This window comes from Aptenodytes patagonicus, chromosome 5, assembly GCF_965638725.1.
Source record: "Aptenodytes patagonicus chromosome 5, bAptPat1.pri.cur, whole genome shotgun sequence".
Taxonomy (NCBI): Eukaryota; Metazoa; Chordata; class Aves; order Sphenisciformes; family Spheniscidae; genus Aptenodytes; species Aptenodytes patagonicus.
In genome coordinates this window covers 68,865,828-68,885,309 of record NC_134953.1, presented here as the reverse complement: position 1 = coordinate 68,885,309, position 19,482 = coordinate 68,865,828, and the positions used below count along the sequence as shown (strand labels likewise).

Genomic DNA, 19,482 nt, shown 5'->3' with positions numbered 1-19,482 from the left:
GGCAGGGCACAGGCACCATGCGGGAACCTGCACCCCTCGCCGCGGCACGGCGGGGGGGGGCTCAGGACAGGGCTGGGGGAGCTGGAACGTCGTGCTGGGGCTTAGCGCCCGCCACCGCCGTGCCAAGCCACGCCGTGTCCCTGTGCCAGCCTTGGGGCTGCGGCATGGGGAGCGCAAGGGTGCTGGCTGGGAGGGGAGCAGCAGGGTGGGAAGGGTCCCACCCCATCCACCCCAAATTGAGAGCTCCAAGCTCTTTGGCTGGAACTGGAAGACAGATTTAAAACTGCCCAGCCTCACCAGTGCATCCTGCTCCACTAATACTGGTCAGGGACTGAGTGTCCCCGGATGGCTCGGAGCAAGCAGGCTGGCACAGCCCTCTGTGTCTCTGCTGGTACGTCTCCCTAGCAGCAGCTGTGGAGGGGTCTGGTCCATCCTGCTCCCCCTTAGCACCATGGAAGGCCCCCCCCACGTGTGCCACGGCTGCCAGGGAGAGCTGGACCCCGGCCCTGCCCCATCACCCCTTGGCCAGGCTTAAGTGCTCCCCAGCCTCCTGCCCCACTGCAGGGCAGGCAGCAGCGCCAGGCTGTGCCCACGCTGCTTACGGCTGCGCCCAGCTTTGCAGGCAGTGCCTGGCCATGCAGACGGGCACCCACAGCCCCCCAGTGGGGCCGCAGGGTGCTGCGGGGTGTAGGGCGGGGGGGGGGCACACTAGCTTGCCACCTGTACAGCCCCGCGGTACCGTATGTGCGTGCCCACGTGTACCATGTGCGTGCCCGTACCGTATCTGTGAGGGACACGCACACACATACATGTGCTCTAAGTGCTTGCGCCTTGTGCCGTGAGATCCCGCTGCCCATGCAGGCAGCGTGCTTGCCCCCGTCTCTCTGTGCTGGCCCAGTGCCTGGCACTGTCCCTGGGCACGGCCACCCGTGGGACCCTGCAGGCTCTGAGCCACAGCAGGTGCCCACCTGGGCCGGGGGTCCCTACAGTGCCAACCCCTGCCACAACGGTCCTGTGCACACACAGCTCGGGGTGGCTGCAGGAGGTCCTTGCGAGCCCCAGCCCTGGTCCCACCCCACGCCATCTCCATGGATAGACCAGGAGGGTGCCCCATGGCAGGGCAGGCTGCCTGGCTGCAGGGGGGCTGGGAGCTGGGGGGCATCCTGCTCCCCCCCATCCTGTGTATCCCCCTGGGGCAGGGCCCCTGCAAAGTGCCTCTGGCTCCCGGCCCTCCCGGGGCTGTGCCCCCTCCTCTCTTGTCCCAGCGTCGCGCACAAAGGTTACCGTAAACACAAGGGTTAACAAACGCCACGGGGGGGGGGGCGGGAGTGGGGGTGGGGGTGGGGTTGGGTTAACGGGCGAGGAGGTGGGGGTGTCTCGGGGACGGGCGCTGAGAGCCCCCCGCGGTCCAGTGCGGCCCGGAGCCAGGCTCCGCCAGCGGAAGGTGCGAAAGTGTCACCACGCGGGAGGGGTTAGAGGGGTTGTGGGGATGGCAGGGGGGTCACAGTCTGGAGTCCTGGCTGTGGGCTGAGCCGTTGCTGCCCTGCACGGGGGAGGCAGCCGCCGCCTCACTCTGGCCCTTCTCCGGCTGCAGGGGCTGCACCTCCAGGTGGGACTCGGTGGAGGGGCTGAACGCCGGGGCGTAGCGCCCGCTGCAGTGCTCTGCCAGCGCCGGGCCCCAGTCCTTGCTCGCCTTGGTAGCATTTTTCAAGCGCTATAGAGGGAGAGGATGGGGACAGGGTTAGCACCTGCCCTGCTCCCCTGCCCCGCTCCCCTGCCCCAGCCTCCCCCAACATGCCAGCAGCTCCCAGGGGTGCCCGGAGATGGGGTGCCCCAGGGATGCTGCCTGCACACAGCTGCTGCAGGGTGCTGACAGCTCCAGTGGGGTGGGGGACAGCCTTGCAGGCAGCCCCAGGTGGGACATGGACAAAGGCGTCTAGTCCCTGGCCACCCACCTCCAGCAGCGTGTCCCCCTCAGAGCGGCACACTTTGTAGATGGCGTAGATGGGGATGCAGATGACAGAGGAGAGCGCCATGAGGAAGCCAATGCTGATGGCCCAGGTGGGGTAGACGTAGTCATTGTAGGAGATGGGCCGGTACTGGATCACTGTGAAGACCAGGATGAACTGGGGAGGGACAGGCAGGATCAGCCAGTGGGGAGCAGCCAGCCTGCTCTGCGCCCCCCCCAGTTGCCCTGCTCTGCCCGATCCCTGCTGCCCCCCTGCAGCCCAGCACCCTCCTCCCCAGGGTGGGCGAGCGGGGGGCCCAGGTGGGATCCTTGCCCCCTCCTCCCACGGCCCCGTGCCCCATGGTCACGATGCTCACAAAGATGATGGCGGGCGAGATGAAGCGCCAGCAGATCTGGAAGAAGAGCGGGGGCGGGAAGCCCAGCATCATCTCAATGTCCTTGAAGTAGTTGCGGTACCCTGCGGGGACAAGTGGCTGTCAGCCCCGGCGTGGCTGGACTGGGGCCCCGGTGGGACCCTGAGCCCCCTCCTACCCCTGCGCAGCACCAGCTCCAGACCCCGGGTGGTGGGACCCACCAGGCTCCTCGGGTCACAGGTGCCCTGATTGGCCAATGGCCTTGCATGCCTCAGCCAGTTAGCATGCAGTAAACTGCTGATTGGCCAGAAATTAGCACACCCCATTCCTCACTGGTTGGCTGGGGCAGCCCTGCCAGCTGATTGGCTGTAGGCAGTTGCACCTACCGTAGATGTACATGATGGCCACGCACATGATGCAGGAGATGACAACCAGGGAGAAGCTGGCGGCGTAGTTGTCCATCAGCAGGAGCCAGTAGATGCCCGCCTGCGAGAGGGACCCGTTGGCACAGCTGCCCCAGCGGTACTGTCACCATCGGCAGGGCAACAGCACAGCCACGCTGCCAGGGCCAGCACAGCAACACGCAGCCCAGATACCACCACGGCGGTCAGCATGGTGATGCCCAATGCCAGGGTCAGCATGGCAACGCTTAGTCTGGATACCATCGCCAGTGTTGGCGTGGCAACACCAGGCCCTGGGTGTCACCACCACCAGGGTGGTCATGGCAACAATGTGGACATGGCTGATGGTATCAGTGCAAGATCACCATGGCAACAGCACACCATCACCACAGTCCCATGGTCACCTACCTGCGTGGTGAGCGGGACGCCCAGCAGGAAGCCCGCCACAGCCACCCCCAGCGTCACGAAGGTCTTTCTGCGGATGATCCACTCATTGCCCACCTCATCCACGATGGCTGTGACCAGCGTCTCCAGCAGGCAGAACTGCACGTGGGTGGAGGGGACAGCATGTCACCACCTTGGCCCCACCATGCCACCCCATCCCAACACGCTGGCCCCACCATGACCTACCTGTGTACCCAGCCCCAGGAGGATGAGCATGAAGAAGAAGAGGATGGACCAGAGGGGTGAGATGGGGAGCAAGGTGAGGGCCTCGGGGTAGGCGACGAAGGCCAGGCCAGGGCCGTGGTCGGCCACCTTGGAGATGTCCACGCCCAGGTGGTTGGCCATGAAGCCCAGGATGGAGAAGATGACGAAGCCAGCGTAGACACTGGTGGCGCAGTTGGTGATGCTGATGATGATGCTGTCCCTGCAGGGAGAGGGGTCGGGGCTGGTGGCAGGCCCAGGAGGCAGCAGGGAGACTGGGGGATTGCCGTCGGGCACTCACCGGTAGCAGTTGTTGTGGAACTTGTTGTAGGAGGCCATGGTGATGAGCCCGCCCCAGGCACAACCCAGCGAGTAGAAGATCTGCGAGGCTGCGTCACCCCACACCTGCGGCGGTGGGGTGGTCAGTGCTGTGCCCCGCAGCCCCGCTCCTGGCAGGCCACCCGCCACCCCTCATCCCCGCTCACCTTGGCGTCGAGGATCTTGTCCCACTGGGGCGTCAGGTAGTACATGATGCCGGTGAGGGCCCCCTCCAGTGTTATGCCACGCACGAAGAGGATGGTGAGCACCACGTAGGGGAAGGTGGCCGTGAAGTACACCACCTGCGGGGCAGCACCTCAGTGGGGCGGGGTGGGGGACAGGGGGTGTGGTTATGGACATCCCCTCCCAGGGGAGGGATTATGGTCCAGAGTGTGGAGCAACGGACCAGGAGGAGAGTATGGTCCAGGATGAGGGGCTACAGTCAGGGAAGGCGGGGCCATGGCCACATGGGAGGAGCTGTGCCCAGAAGGGGTGTGGCCTTTCCCAGAGTGGGAGGAGCATGCACAGAGGGCTGGGACCATGCCTAAAAGGGGAGAGGCTGTGCCCAGAAGGGGTGGGGCCACATCTACAATGGGAGGTACATTCCCAATAGGGGAGGGGCTATGCCTAGAGGGGGCATGGCCATCTACAGAGGGGGCGTGTCCACGCCCAGGGGGCGGGGCCCGGAGGGGGAACACGCGGGTACCTTCCCCGAGGACTTGACGCCCTTGATGAGGCAGAGGAAGACAACGACCCAGGAGACGCCAAGGCAGCCCAGGAGGGGCAGCCGCACCTCGCCCAGGTTCCCGATGTCGTCCGATAGGTCCAGCACATACCTCCTGCGTGGGGGGGCAGCCGGCGTCAGCAGGGCCCCGCCACCACCGCCTCGCCCGTCCCCTGTCCCCATCCCCGTCCCCGTTACCTCCAGTACTCCTCGCTGGGGCTGGTGCGCTTCTGGGTGGTGTTGAGGAGGTGGGTGAGGTTGAGGGCGGCGCGGCTGGAGAGGTTCCCATCCAACACCCCCGCGCAGTCGGGCGTGTTCCAGGCGTTGCTGCAGTACGTCCAGGGCAGCACACGCGTCATGGACACAAAGAAGTAGTAGAAGGCAATACAGATCACCACGTTGTAGTAGATCCCGATGTACGTGGACACCACCATCATCCCGTAGCCCACGCCTGGGAACAGCACCGGGGAGGGGTGAGCGGCATGGTGCGGCATGGCGCGGGTACGGCATGCAGCACAGGGGGGGTTGTGGCGGGGGGGGGGGGCAGCATGCAGTACTGTTGGCAGCCTTGCAGCCATGCTGCTGCTTAGGGCCCAGCTGTGGCACTGGGGTGGGGAGCACCGCATGGCTTAGCCCACCACTGTGCATGGGGTTCTCCACCTCCGAGAAAGCCCCGTGGTGCTGAGGGTCCCCTGGGACACACGGCAACACACACAGGGTGCATGGTCTGCAAGGCTGCAGGCAAACCCTTGGGGTCTGGAGACCTCCTTGGAGAACCACTGGGTGGGGGTCTCTCCTTGCATGGCCACAGTGACTTTAGAGCTGCAGCTATCTGGTGGCAGGTGACAGAGGCCACACAAGCACAGGGATATGCGCCCAGGCTGAGCACGCCATGGTGCAGAGCACGTAGGAGCATGTGCATGGGCTGCCCGCACTCAGACGTGACGTGTGGGCGCGTCACCTGGCAGGCAGCGTGTAGGCATGTGCCAGGGGGGCCGACAGCACAGGAGCATGCCGGTGCGCCAGCAGATGCACCTGCAGTGGCGTCCAGCCGCGGCAGGGCAAGCTCTGAGCATGGCCCAGCGCCCACATGTGTGGGCATAGCACCCGCTGCCCATGGGGCAGGGAGAGGACTGCAGGAGTATGCCCATAGCCAGAGGGGCCACAGCCACCCACAGCATGTTCAGGGGACCCGAGTGGCCTCTGCAAGGGTGATGCGCAGGGGACACGTGGCGTGTGCAGGTATGTGTGTGTAATGCCTGCAGTGGATGCCAATGCAGAGCGGGGGTGTGCACAGGGGATACGTCATGTGTGCAGGGACGTGTGTAATGCGTGCAGGGGACGCCGGGTGGGCTATGTGTGCAGGGCAGTGCAGCCCAGGGTGTGTGCACGCACAGGGGACCCCTGCAACGCAGGCAGTGGTGCGTCTGCAAGGCATGCGGGCTGTGCAAGCCGCAAGCGCCCGCGTGGGGCTGTGCAACGTGCCAGAGGTGTGCGTGCAGGGGACACATGGAGGGGTGTGTGTGGGGGGGCGTACCACATGCCGGGGGCTGTGCTGGCAAACGCCCCGTGCTGGCATGTGCTGGTGGGGATGGGCAGCCCCTTACCTTTGAACATGGGGCTGACCCTCCAGACGCCGAGGCAGCCCTGGCTGGCAAACTGCCCGAAGGAGAGCTCCATGAAGAAGAGGGGGATGCCGCAAAACACCAGCATGATGAAGTAGGGGAACATGAAAGCACCTGGCGGGCAGGAACCAGAGGGTGAGAGCAGGCAACCACCCTGGGCACGGCCATGCCCCTCCCCCTCCCTGCACCTGGGGCCAGCAAGCACTGCATGGGGATGGGCGCACGCCCCCACCCCTGCCCCAGGGCACCCCGCTCACCCGGCTCCCCGACACCCACCTCCCCCATTGCGGTAGCAGAGGTATGGGAAGCGCCAGACGTTGCCCAGCCCCACGGCGTAGCCCACGCTGGTCAGCACGAACTCGATCTGGTTGCCCCAGTTGCCGCGTTTGACACTCTTGTCCTGCTTGCCCTGCTCCCCAGGCACAGCGCCGTTCTGCGGAGAGATGCCACAGGGCGCGTCAACCGGGGACCCCCCTGCCGGCCCCATCAGAGGGATGACGGCTGCTGAGTGGGGCCGGGTGGCCCCCCGCATCCTGCCCCATCCCTCCCCCATGCCAGCCCCCCCCCCCCCCCCCCCCCCCCCCACCACTGCCGATGAATAGCTCTGCCCGGAGCCCGGCTGCAGCAAAGGAAGAGCCTGCAACTCATACAAAGCAGGTCTGGGCGCCCGAGCACAAAGGGGCCTCTGTTCCTGCGCCCCCCCCCCTCCCCGTGCCCAGCAAGAGAGGCCCCGCTGGGTGGCCACTGCCCACAGTTGGGGGGGAATGGTGGGACCCCCGGGGTGAAGCAGGGGCCTCCCTCAATGGGGAGTGGGGTGCAGTGACTAGAGCAGGCAGGGGGCTGGGTGCCCCCCCCCCCCCGGGAAAGGCACCCTGCCGCAGCTGGGGTCCTGCTGGTGGCTTAGCGCCCAGCAAGGGCACCGTGCTTGGGGCAGTGTGGGGGGGTTCCCGTGCAGGTGAGTCCCCTGGGGGACAGCCCCAGCACCCAGCCGTCCCTCACCGCAGGGGACCTGGGCAGGGCTGGACAGGGGGTAAGAAAGGGTGCTTTGTGCAGGCTGCCACACAATGCGAGCTCACACCGGGGACAATAACAACAACAACAGGGACGAGCACCCATCACCCCCCATGGAGATGGCACCCATCACCCCATGGCTCCATCCCAGCGTGGCCCCGGGCTTGCACTGATACCCTGCCTGGATGCTGCCAAGCTCCAGGAGGTTGGGCTGAGGGCAGATGGCATTTTGGGGTGCCACGGATGCCCTGAGCCCTCCCATCCCCACCCAAGGCCAGGCAATGGGTGCATGGGATGAGGGCGCTGGTCAGTCCATGGCCCCACAGCACCCATGACCCTACGGGAGCAGCATGGGGTACTGGCAGCCCTAGGAGGATGCCAGAGGTCCGTGGTGCCAGTCTCCCCACCACAGACACCCCCATGCCCATGCCCGCCCATGCTGCTCCCCCCTACTACACCCCCCTTGCCCTGTGTGCCCCCCGTGATGGCTGACGTGGGCAGTGAGCGGGCCACAAATGGGAGCCGTCACTTCGGATCTGCTCACGCCGGTGGGGCGCAGGCAGCAGGCGCGGTGCACCAAACCGTATCATTCGATTAGGGCCGGCACAGCCGGGACGTGATGCCCGGCGACTCCGGCACCGCGCTGCCAAACAAAGCCATCTGCTGCGAGGGGGGCCTGCACGCGCCGGGGGCCGCGGGGGGCGGGGGGGGCTGTCAGGGTGCAGGGCTGGGGGAGAGGGGTGATGGGGGGATCAGTGAGCACTTTGGGTAGGGCTATAGGGGTGATACGCTGGCTGTGCCCAGCCAGGGCACCTGGGTGCCCACGCCAGACCCCATGGGCAAAGGCTCTGCCAGAAATGAGCTCACAGGAGCTCAGAAATGAGCTCCCCAGCTCCCTGTGCTGGGGAGCCCCCCCGGGGGAGGCTCTTATTGTGGGGTGCTGAGCAGGAGCAGGGCCAAGGGGTCCTCAGTGTGTGTGTGGGGGACACGCTGGCACTGTCCCCACGCTGGGGCACGCTGCCCGCTCGAGCACACTGATCCGATCGGGAAGACTGATTAAGCTGCTCGCACTAACGAAGCTTCTAATGAGCAGCACAGCCGGCGGGGGGGCAACACTCCAGCCTCCTTGGCAAAGGGTCTGGGGGGGACGGGACAACACTGCATGACCCTGTCTCAGCCTGGAGCCCTGGTGCCCAAAGGGGACCTCATCCCTGTCCCAAAGCCAGAGGGCCACCCCTCTGCTCGGGTGACCCCAGCACAGCTTCACCTGCATGCCCGATGGGGCGCCCCAGCTCTCAGCTGCCTGGCACCAGTGTAACAAGAGCACCAGGTCTCTGCTGCCCCCCCCCCCCCCTTTCCTGCAGTGCGGGGCTTCAGCATGCTTGTCCCCAATAAGGGGGCAGCCACATGTGTGCCCATGCGCACACAAGCACACGCATGTGTGCACACGCTTGCATGCTCACCCCTCAGCTTGCTACAACCCCCCCTCTCCCCAAATCTGGGAAGGTCGCCCCGTCCTTTACACTCATTAACCGCCCTCCCAACCCCACGTGGTAAAAGAGGGGGACACAACGAGAACACAGGCGTCCAGGAAGATGAGACACCCCTCCTTTCTGCTGTGGGGATGGGACAGAGCTGGGCTGCAAAGGGGGAGCTGTCCCCCAGCAAAGATGCAGCCTCGGGGGGTGTGTGTGTCCTTAGCCCATTCCCCAAATTTTCCATGCATGTGCTCCCATGCAGCCCCAAAAGATGCCTGGCTTGGCTGCAAACACCAGCGGGGAGGAAGGATGCCCCCCAACAGGGGCGTTTGGGGTGCCCAGGGCACCCTTCCTCCCCCTTCCCCAAGGACCCTCCCCCGCCACCGCCACATGGCCAAAGATTCCCCAGCCCAGCAGAGCAGGCATCATCCATCACGCCACCTGGCACCGGAGCCTTTCTCATGCTAAGCAGCATCGCCTCACACAATGACAGCTTGGCTGGGGTGCCCGGATGCCCCCCACTTCCCAAAGGAGCCCTGATTTATGGCTGGGAAGCTCATGACAGTGGTGGGGTCGATGCTGGGAGGGGATGTCCCCATGGCATCTCCAGCGTGGTCCCCCCACTTTTTACCCACTCAAACTGCCCCCACAGAGGTATTTCAGCCTGGCAGAAGCACTCCGTGGGCCACCAGCCTTATCCAGCGGCCCCTGAACCAGCGAGGGACCCCGAATTCCTTCCCCAGCCTCCTAAGGGGGTGCCAGGGCTGCTCCCGCAATGCCAATGCAGGGTACCAGTCAGCCCCTGATGTCATCAGCCTGATGCCATTGCTCTTCACCATGCTGATGCAGTCATGGCCAGGCAAGGCAAGGGCTGCTGGAAGGTCTAAGTAGATGCTAATTACATCGTTTGCCAAAATAGCCACTCTTCCAGGGGAGGGAAGTGGGTTGCAGGATGCCTGGGGCAGGGGAACCCCAGCCTGGGGTGGGGGTCCCTAGGGATGGGGTGACTTGGAGAGGGGTGTCCCAGGTGCCTTCATCATCCAGCCACAGCTCTTGGGTGTTGCGGTGGGGGGATGCCCCTGTAATCAGCCCTCACACTTCCTGCCCCTGGCACATGGGGTGATGAACTCAGAAGTGCCAGCCCCATGCCAGAGGCTGCCGTGCTCTCCCAGCCTGCCCAACCCGGCCCTGCCACCCCCACAGGCACATCCCAGCCATTTCTGCCCTCTCTCTGCGGTGCCCAGCCTTGTGTTTGCCTCTGCCCCAGTGCAGCAGAAGCACAGCATGGGAGCACGGGCACCTGGCACGGCCCGGGCAGTGGCAGCATTAGCCATAAGTGCCAGGATGGGCACAGGCAAGGGGGCACTCCCAGGGCCAGGGTGATGCAATGCTGAGGGGGATGTCCAAATCGCAGGATCCCCCGCAGTGCTACACAGCCCTGACCACCCCCAATGCAGGGAGGCTGCCCAGCCCCACTGACAGCCCTGATCGCGCTCTGCCAGCCACCTGCAGCAGCACCAGCCCTGGCCCTGGGGTGCCACGGGGGGCCAGGGCAAACTTTGACACTGCTTGTTGATGCCCATGAAATGGAGGGGGCAGAAGGGGGGGGCATGTCTTAGCTAGACTCTGCCCCTCCAGCACTGAGCAAGGCAAAAGGGTGCTGTACACCTCTCTTGCCATCAGTAGGTTCCAGAGTTAACGAACACACACCTGTCAGGCAATCTCTTCTGGCTCCCAGCACAACTGAGGCCACGGAGGGGCTTGGTGCTGCACTGTGCCCTCCCTCCCCAGGGCACCCCACGTCCTTGGCTGTGGAGCTTGGGGGTGCCTCCCCAGCATCCACAGCGCAGAGCTGCAGCTGTGGCATGGTCCCGCAAAGCCATCGCCCCAGAGCCAGCACAAAGGGGCTTGGAGAGTCACGGCGGTGGGGGGACGGCGCTGGCACAGCCGCCATCCAGCCCACCCCCCGCTCTGCCCCCCCAAACCCTGCTCTCACCTCCCCACTGACCTGCTGAGGGGGCCTGGGGGGGCCTGGCTGCCCGCGGACACCATCCAGGGGGCCAGACTGGCCGGCTCCGCAAGTCCCCGGCTTCATTGGCACCTCGGGCTCTGGCGCAGCAGCTGCCTGCCCGCCTCCCCCCGCCCGCTGCCTCCAGCGCTTGGCACCACTCCCCGCTCGCCTCCCGGCCAGGCTCAGCCCCTCGCCGCCTGTCCCGTCGTGGCACTGGCGCCCCACCACACCGCCCGCCCGCCCCGGCACCATCCCTGCCTGCCCCACACCACGGGGAACCCCCGTGCCTCAGTTTTTCCCCCAACGAGTCAGGCATCGCCCCCCCATAGCATGCACAGGCAGGGCGGGCTGTGCAGCGGGCTGAGCCCCGTCCTGCTTAATGAGGCCTCATTAGTGGGGTCCAGCTGCTCACAGCCCTGCACGCTCCAACAGGCAGCGCTGCCCTCCCCGCGGGCACCGCTGCCCGTCTGGCTGGGGTGGGGACCTGCATTTGGAGCATGGCAGAGGGCCGCGTCCCCTTGGTGCCCCCTGTTCCCCTGCCCCAACGCCCCCAGCCCCACACACACGTTCCTGCCACTATGCCTATCACCCACGCAGCCACCTGGCCCCACGCACCCAACCCCAACCCCTGGCACTCGAGGGCTGCGGGGACCGGGCATGGCCCCGCTGGGGGATGTGGGCGCGGGTACAAGCCTGCCTACTGGCACATCCCCAGCCTGGCGCCACGCTACTTCACTCCGACGTCATACCACTGGTGACATCATGGGGTCTCCATGGCAACTGTCACAAGGTCACTGCCCCGCAGGGGACCATCTGGCTGGCAGAAGGGTTGTGCTGCGACCCTCCTGCCACCCAGGCACCCTGCAGCCTCCCGGCTCACCCCCTTGCCAGTGTGGGGTGGGACCCCGGTGGGGTGCTGTGTCCCACAGGAGAGCAGGCATGGGGTGCCCACCAGCCAGGCTTGGGGTGCCCCAGCTGCTCCCTGTGCCCCCGCTGGGGAGTGCAGCCAAGGCGCCAGTGAGGCGTGATGGCGTGCTGAGGGCGGGGGGACGGGACAATGCTTTTGGGCAACCATCTGGGGTCCGGGCAGCGGCGGCTGCGGGCACGCACGTGAACGGCACACGTGTGTGAGGCAGGCACTCAGCCCCCCACGCACCGGCACCCAGTGCCTGTCCCTGTCCCCTCCTGCACCAGCCATGCGGTAGCTTGGGACATGCCCCATCCATGGGATAGCAGCACCCAACTGTGCCCCCCAGGACATGTGCAAGTCCAGAGCCACCCCGCGCTCTGCCAGCCCCAGCAACCCGAGCCCCCCAGACCAGCCCTCTCAGCTCACACCTCCAGCCCTGCCCCACATGCAGCTGCGCACCTCCCATGCCCTGACACCCCACAACGTGCCTACATGAGCATCCCTCCATGCCCCGGTTCTGCTGCACCGCCTTGCCCAGGCCACCTGCATGCCACCACCAGACACCCTGCCCTGGGCACACTGCCCCCCATAGCAGCCTGAGCACAGTGGGACCCACCGCCCCGTCCCGGTGATGCCAGGCCTTGCGCCAGCCCACAGGAGCACAGCGCTGCTCCCCTGGCAGCCTGGCCAGCAGGCACAGGGGACTGCCAGCCCCACGGGGACACGCTGCTGGAAACGAAGGGCCCGCAGGAGGACCCTCACCTCCCCTGACACCCCAGTCCCCACCCCGGCTAGCTGGCGGTGCTGGGGCTGAACTAGAGAGGCAGGGGCGATGGGTGCATCAGGGATGGCCATGGGTCTTCCAGCACCCATCACCCTGTCCCTGAGCAGGGCTGCAGGGTGCCCAGGGCAGGGACGATGCCTAGGAACCTGCCCCGGTGCCACCATCCCCTGGCCAGGCACTTCCTGCCGGGGCTGCCTTTCTCCAGCCCCATTCTCCCGGGGCAGACACGATTCTCCCAGGGCATTCAGGCAGAAAAATCCCCCGCTGGCCCCCCCATTGCTGCCCCTTGGTATTCCGGGAAGGGCTCCCGCAGCCAAGAGCCACTTCCGCAGCTCCGCTGGCCCCCCTGCCCACAGCCACTGGCCAGTGGCACCACGCTGCTGGGGGTGTCTGGGTCAGGCAGGGCCCCCCCAGCCTTTAACCCCTGGCAGTGCGATTAGAGCGGTGCCCCAGTGTCCACCCATGGTGGGCTGGGGCGATGGCAGGAGCCCACCTGAGGCGGGCACCCCACAGCTGAAGGCTGCCCAGCCATGCCAGCAAGGCAGCCCTGGGAGTCAGGAGCCGCTGGCACTGTTGGAGCCCAAACAAAGTGCCCTGAGGAGGACAAAACAAAATGTCCTTAAAGGCCAGGGAGGGAGAGGCTGTCAGACCCTCCCTGCTCCCCTGTGGCCCCATGGGGACACCCCTGCCCAGCCACACAGGGACTGATCCAGCCCCTGGAGCTGCCCTGCACCCCAGCACCCTGTTGGGCACCCGCAGCCACGGCCTCTGCAGGGTTTGGGGGGGGGCGGGGGGGGGGGGGGGGGGGGAGGGCACAGCCCGCCCTCCTGCCTGCGATTTTGGAGTGAGCATGCAGAGCTTCCCAGGGGCATCCACAAAATGCAGAGCCTGCAAAAGCAGGACATGGCACCCTCATCACCCCGGGACCGATGGGAGGGTGCAGGCTCTAGCTCACAGGTGGGGAAACTAAGTCACAGCTGCACATCTCCCAGCTGCTGCCTCCATCACCCCTGTCCCTCCCCAGACCAGGCACGGCAGGCACCCCACCGCAAACCCACCCAGTCCTGGGGCTGCATGCACACCCGGCAGGGGCTGCGCTGTTGGACCCCAGCCGGGCTGGGGGCTGTGACAGCAGGATCTGCACCTGCAGGCAGGGATGAGAGGACAGGCAAGGACAGCGCTTTACCAGGCAACTGGCAGGGTCCTGGAGGCAGGCCAAGGAGATTAGCTCCCTTCCCCAGTGACCCAGGCAGCTCAGCAGTCAGTGCCTGTCCTGCCGCAGCTCCTCCTGAGGCTCTGGCAGCTGGTGCAGCGCAGGGATGCTCCAGGAGCAGGGATGCTCACAGGGACCTGCCTTCCTCCTGCAGCACCAGCACCCCCATGCATGGGTGTCCTCTCAGCCCCACAAACAGGGGAGCCCCGTACAGAGGGCTGTGAGCCAGGGTGGCCAGCACAGCGCATGCCAGACCCCATGATCCCCCACCCATCCCCACCTCTCTGCACACTCTGGCCCTGGGTGGGCTGGTCAGGTACTTCTGAGAAGCAAGTTAAAGATTGACCAGGAGCAGGTGGGTGCTCCCATGCCTGGCTCCCCGCCCCAGGTGCCAGCCTCCGCCCTTGCCCCAGTGCGATGCCGGCTGCTCTGGCCAGGGCAAGGACGCAGCGGCAGCACAGAGCCACAGTGAGCACCCCGCACGTGCAGGAGCACATCCCTGTGACAGACCCCTGATCGAGCCCGGATACGTTCCCGTTCCCAGCCAAGGGCTTCTCCTGGAGAAACCTGCCTTCCCATCCCACCGGCCACCCTGACCCTTCCACACTGCCCGCTGCAGGCAGGATGGGTGCTGGGCTCCCCACTGCAGGCACAGGCAGCAGGGCCATGCTGGGACACGCAAGCAGAGGAGCTGTGCACACACAAGTGTGTTGGAAGCGCCTGCTGGGCACACCACTCCCCTGGCTCTCAGCTTCCCAGGGAAGTCCTGGCTCCAGGCCCTTGGCTGGAACGTGCAGCTATTTCAGGAAGCCCCCCGGGAAGGGGAGGGCCTGGCAATCGTGTTGGCCCCAGCGTTTAGCTCCCATCCATTGGGAAAAAGGGAAGAGCCAAGCCCAGCCTGGGCTCACCTGCCAGGCGCAGCGCAGCAGCCTGGCACAGGAAGCCGAGCTCTGGGCTCCCAAACCACTTGCTGCACAGCAGAGCTGCCACAAGCATGGGGCCATCGCAGCCCTCCAAGGAGGACACGCACCAGGCACGTCCCGCATCCGCCCAGGGCACTGTAGCCCTCCCCGGCGTAGGTGAGCGCAGGGCAGCGCACAGCACCCTGCAACACACCGCTTGGCAAGGACCAAGGGTCCCAGCTCTGCCTGCGCACCATCCTACCAGCCCAGTCCGGGAGAGCCTACCAGGTGGAGGCATAGGGGAAGCAGCCCCACACCATGCCCTCTGGGGGCACCTGGCATGGAGGGACACCCATGCCCTTTACTGAGAGCAGGTGGAGGAGCCGCCCGGCTGGGGCTTTCCCGCCTTCACCACCCACCCGGAGAGCTGGGGCAGGTGATAAGGCTGGGCAGAGCGCCTGAGACGGGCGATAGCATCTCCAGGCACAGTGAGACACCGCACCCGGGGAGCCTTGCAGGCAGCAGGCTCAGGGTGAGTGGCGGCCGGTGTCTGCCCCACAGGCATCATGCTGGGGGAGCACCAGGGTGGCACAACCCCCAAGGGTCCCAGAGGGCACCAAGCCTTACAAGAGCCCTGGTGTCCTGCTCCCTGCACCCGGTGCTGCAGGTCCCCGCAGCAGGCGCCCATGCCAACCCGCTCCCCACACCCAGGCACTTACCAGCAGCCCCTCGCTGCACTTATCGGCCATCCCTGGAGGCTGGAGCGCAGCACCAGCTGCCCGCCGTGGGGTCCCTCGCCTGCCCGCTCTCCGTCGTGCTGGCTGCAGCACCAGCACCGGTGCGCTTCAATCCACTGTCAGAGCAAGCTGGGCAGAGGGCAGAGACACCAAGAGAGACGTGACTGGTGGGGTGGGCACATCCCCGCCCTGGGCCTCCCCCTCCCTCCGTGAACTGAGGGCCATGCCAGGCAGGTCGCTCCCCCGTACCTGCCCGCAGGGCATACGGGAGAGGGGCTGGCGGAGGACGCAGGACCTGGGGCCAGGTGGGCTGGTGGCAGGGTCTCTTCCTGCTGGCTCCCAGCCCCTCCAGTGTCTCCAAACCCCCTGGCACCCACACAAGCAGCAGCTCCCAGGTGTTTCCCAAGAAGCAGTTAAAGATTTACCCGGTGTGGACAGATGACCTTGCGGGCAGCTGGCTGCTGGCCTCCCGGCGGGTGGGCGTCGGGGGCCGTGGGCAGGAGCAGGGGCCCCGCAAGCTCTCCCCCAGTGAGAGCTTGAGCCGAAGTGGCTGCGGCACACAGCAGCACCGGGACTGGGCACTGAGCAGGGCCAGCTCAGGGCTCAGCTGCCGCACAGGACACAGATGGGAAACGATTGCCTTCTGCCCCGATGCATTGCGTGCACGTGCAGCGCAGGGGGGCCGAGCCGCTGGGCTCTGCCAAGTGCCAGGTGCTGCTAGACAGGGCACGGGCAGCTGCCACCCCTGCCCTTACCCCTGCCCCAGCCTGGGGCTGCTGGAGGCCCCAGGGCAGCACCGGGGCCTGACCTCACTGAGAGGGACAGCCGCTCTTGCAAAACACCAGTTTGCTTGTCCGTGTGACAGCACCGGTGTTTGCAGATCCCACACCAGCACTCAGTGCCTTTGCTGGCCAGGGAAGGACCCCCGACCCCCACCAAGGGTCCCCAACCACCACCACCACCAGCTGAATACCCCAGGGCCTGTCCCCAGGCCACCATGGCTATGGAGCGATCGGCAGAGGAGCACAAGGCCCTGAAGCCGTGGGGAGGGAGCATGGGCGGCAGAGATAAAGGGCAGGAGGCCGGGGGATGCAGGGCGAGCCCCCAGCCCTGGCCACAGCCCCTCCAGTGCAGGCAGGCTGCTGCCAGCAGATACCGCATCCCACCGCCAAACCGCTCCCCAGGAGCAGCTGCATTTCCAAGGGGAGCCGAGATGTCATTACTGCGCAGGGAGGAGGACAAGCCCCGCTCCTCTTGTGGCACGGGGACCTCTCAGAGGTGGGAGGCGCAGGGCCAGCCACCGGCCCTCCTCCCCACCACACACCTATCGCCAGCCAGCCAAAAGCTGCCCGCCCTGTGGCCCTGAATTCAGCCCAGGGACTCATCCTGTGTCCCGGGAAGGGAGAGCGTCCAAGGGGGACGGCCTGCCACTCCCCCTGGGGTCTGCCAGGCGCTGATAAGGCTGCGTGCCTGCATAGATGCTGTTGGCTTTGGCTCTCAGCCTGGCAAGGAGGTGAGCGCCCAGCCAGGTGCGGGGCGGCAATGGGATGGATGCAGGGATGCCGGAAGCTGCGGCATCCCCTGGGAGAGCCAGGCAGGGATGGGGATGCAATGCATTGGTGCTACGGGGTCTCTCCCAGAGCTGCGGGATGCCATGACAGCTCGGAGGGCAGGGCAGCTTGTACCTAGAGATGGGATGGGTGGCACCGTGCCCCCACGGGGGCTCCCGGCTGGGGTGTCACACCTCGGCAGGGAGGCAGCCCACGGCACCCAGGGAAAGGCCACGGATGCCCGGCCACAGGATGGAGCCCCCCATCCCCTCCCGCCCGGCGGGCGGCCCGGGGCGCCGGTGCAGCCCAGCCGCTTCCACCTGCGAGGCCATTTCCCCCGCCAGCATCCGCCGGGCCCGCCGCAGCCGGAGCTCCCCGGTACCCACAGGAGGCGGCCAGCGGACCGGCCTGCCGCCGCCCTGCTCCCCCCGCCGCCGCCGCCGCCGCCCGGTGCAGCACGGCGGCGGGGGGGGCCCGGTTACATCAGCCGCCACGTGGTGGCTGCTCCGCCGCCCCGCCCCGGCACATGCCCGTGGAAAATTACCGCCAGTCCCCCCGTCCCGCCACCGGGCCGGGCCTCCCCGGTCCCCGCCGCCCCCCCCGGGTGCAGCGGCGGGCGGCCCCGCTCTGCCCGCCGCGCCCCCGCGCTCCCCCGGTACCGCGCCGCCGCGCCGGGAGAGCAACAGATGCGGGACCGCCCCGCATCCCGCTCCCGCCGCCGTCCTGGCGGGTGGCCGCTCCCGGTGCCGCTCCCGGTGCCGCTCCCGGTACGGCTGCCGGTGCCGCTCCCGATATCCCCGGGCCCGGAGCCCCTCGCTGCCCCCATGTGCTCCCCGGCAGCCCCCCTCGCTCCCCGCCCCGATACTCCCGCGGCAGCCGGCCGGGCCGGGCACCCGGTGCCGGCGGAGGTGCGCGTCCCTTACCGTGCCCATGCCGCCGCCCGGCCCCTCCCGCCGCGTCGGGTGGGCCCGCGGGGGCGCCGCGCCGCCCCGCCGTGCCCGGCCCGGTGCCGGTGCCGGTGCCGTGCCAGGCCCGGAGCCGCTGCCGCCGCCGGTGCTGCCGAGTTAATGAAAGTTTGGAGGTCGGTGGGGGCTGGCGCCGCCTCTCGCCCCCGCCGCCGCGCTCCGCCCCCCGCGCCGCCGCGCTCCCCAGCGCCCCGCTCCGGCACCCGCACCCGGACCCGCAGCGGGGGCGCGGGCACCGGCGGGCACTCGCGGGGCGTGAGAGCGCACAGGGCACACGCGGGCACACGCGGTACACATGCACACGCGTGGGCACACAGGTACACATGGCACACACAGACACACACGGGCACGTGGGCGCACGGGGGCACGCTGCGCCCTGTGCATAGGCGTGCATAGGCACATGTGGGCACACGTGGGCACACGGCACACACGGGCACACTATGCATTTGGCACACTTGGGCACACACATGGCATACTTGGCACACGTGGGCACTCACAGCCCACATGCAGCCCACAGGCACGTGGACACCCAGGGGCACACGCAGGCTTGCACAGGCACATGGCACACGTGGACATATGTGGGACATATGGTCACACACAGGCTCCTACAGGGCACACATGCATACACACGCACGTTTCCACACCCACAAGCACACACAGAGGAACACCCGCACGCAGCGTGCACACACACAGACTCACACTGCCAGGGCACAGCACCATGATGAACCCGGGCAGGGGGATGGCCCCAGGCTCCGGCCAGGATGCGTGCGGTTAGTGTGACTGTTGTACATGTGTGCGCATGTGTGTGTGTGCATGTGTCTGTTGCATCGTGTGTATGTCCATGCATGTGCATGCTGCAGCGAGTGTGATTGCTGGCACGTGTACATACATGTGCATGCATACAAATCTGTACATGTATACCTATGTATTTAGGTGTGCATGTACATGTGTGTACATGTACAAGTGTACATGTCTGTATCTATATGCATACACCGGTATGTGGGCATCTACATGTGTGTGCAAACCTCCATGCCTGTGTATGTGTGTGTATGTATGGGTACGTATGCACATGTGAACACAAGTGTACACAGGTGTGGATGCATGTACTGATATACAGATACCCATAAATACATACGTGCATGTGTTCGTCCCCATACCCATGTGCATGTGTGCACATGTGTGTGCAGCCAGCACACCCCCCCGCAGCCCAGGCCAGATGTTTCCAGTAATGCATGACGGGTGCGCCGGGGGCCGCCCCTCGCCTGGCCCTTCGCCGAGGCCTCCCCTCCCTCCCCTCCCCTTCCTGCTGGGCTTCCCGCGTGCCGGGATGGATGCCTGCACCCCAGCACCCTGCCCTGTCCCCTGGATCCCTCCCAGCTCCCAGGGCATGCTGCACACTGGCGCCTCGGGGTGGCTGTGGGGAGCATGGCAGGGTGGCAGTGGGGGCCTTGCGCCCCACAGCCCAGCACCCCAAGTGCACCAACAGCACAGCCCTTCCCACATCCCATTGGGTGCTCTCTGGTCCTTTCTGCCTCCGCATCCCTGCAGCCCATCCCAGGACTGACCCCCTGCTGCTCCAGCTGACTTGGGGAGCATCCCTTACCTGTCTCTCCACGGATCCCCGTTGTCCCTGTGGGTTGCTGCCTGGTTAAGGAAATCCTCAGCATGGGATGGGGTGGAGGTGGGGGCAGCAGTGGGGTGGGTGCCCCAGGGGTGTCTGGCCAGCTACTGCAGGCCCCACTGCCACAGACTCGCCAGGGTGCTGGACTGTAGGATGGGAGATGCTGCCAGTGCACTCACGCGCTGACACTGCTTTCGTTTTGCAAGTGTAATAAGGCCAGAGTCAGGGCACCCACAGCAGGAAGGGGAAGGCAGCAGCGAAACCG

General features: G+C 66.6%; 1 protein-coding gene across 2 annotated transcripts; it reads right to left on the bottom strand.

The window, feature by feature from the left end:
* Positions 1-1,328: 1,328 nt before the first annotated feature.
* SLC6A9 (solute carrier family 6 member 9) lies at positions 1,329-17,614 on the bottom strand. 2 transcript variants are annotated; one of them, XM_076340361.1, is made up of 14 exons: positions 17,555-17,614; positions 15,064-15,210; positions 6,312-6,468; positions 6,018-6,149; positions 4,609-4,861; positions 4,393-4,525; positions 3,854-3,988; positions 3,670-3,773; positions 3,354-3,591; positions 3,132-3,266; positions 2,709-2,808; positions 2,326-2,426; positions 1,956-2,126; positions 1,329-1,714 (listed from the first exon to the last, which is right to left on the bottom strand). In XM_076340361.1, exons 2-14 carry the CDS (start codon positions 15,091-15,093, stop codon positions 1,502-1,504), a joined length of 1,902 nt encoding a protein of 633 aa, XP_076196476.1. In that variant the 5' UTR covers positions 15,094-15,210; positions 17,555-17,614; the 3' UTR covers positions 1,329-1,501. The 2 variants fall into 2 exon arrangements, with proteins under 2 accessions (XP_076196476.1, XP_076196475.1); XM_076340360.1 differs by lacking the exons at positions 15,064-15,210; positions 17,555-17,614 and adding an exon at positions 10,533-10,619.
* Positions 17,615-19,482: the final 1,868 nt, after the last annotated feature.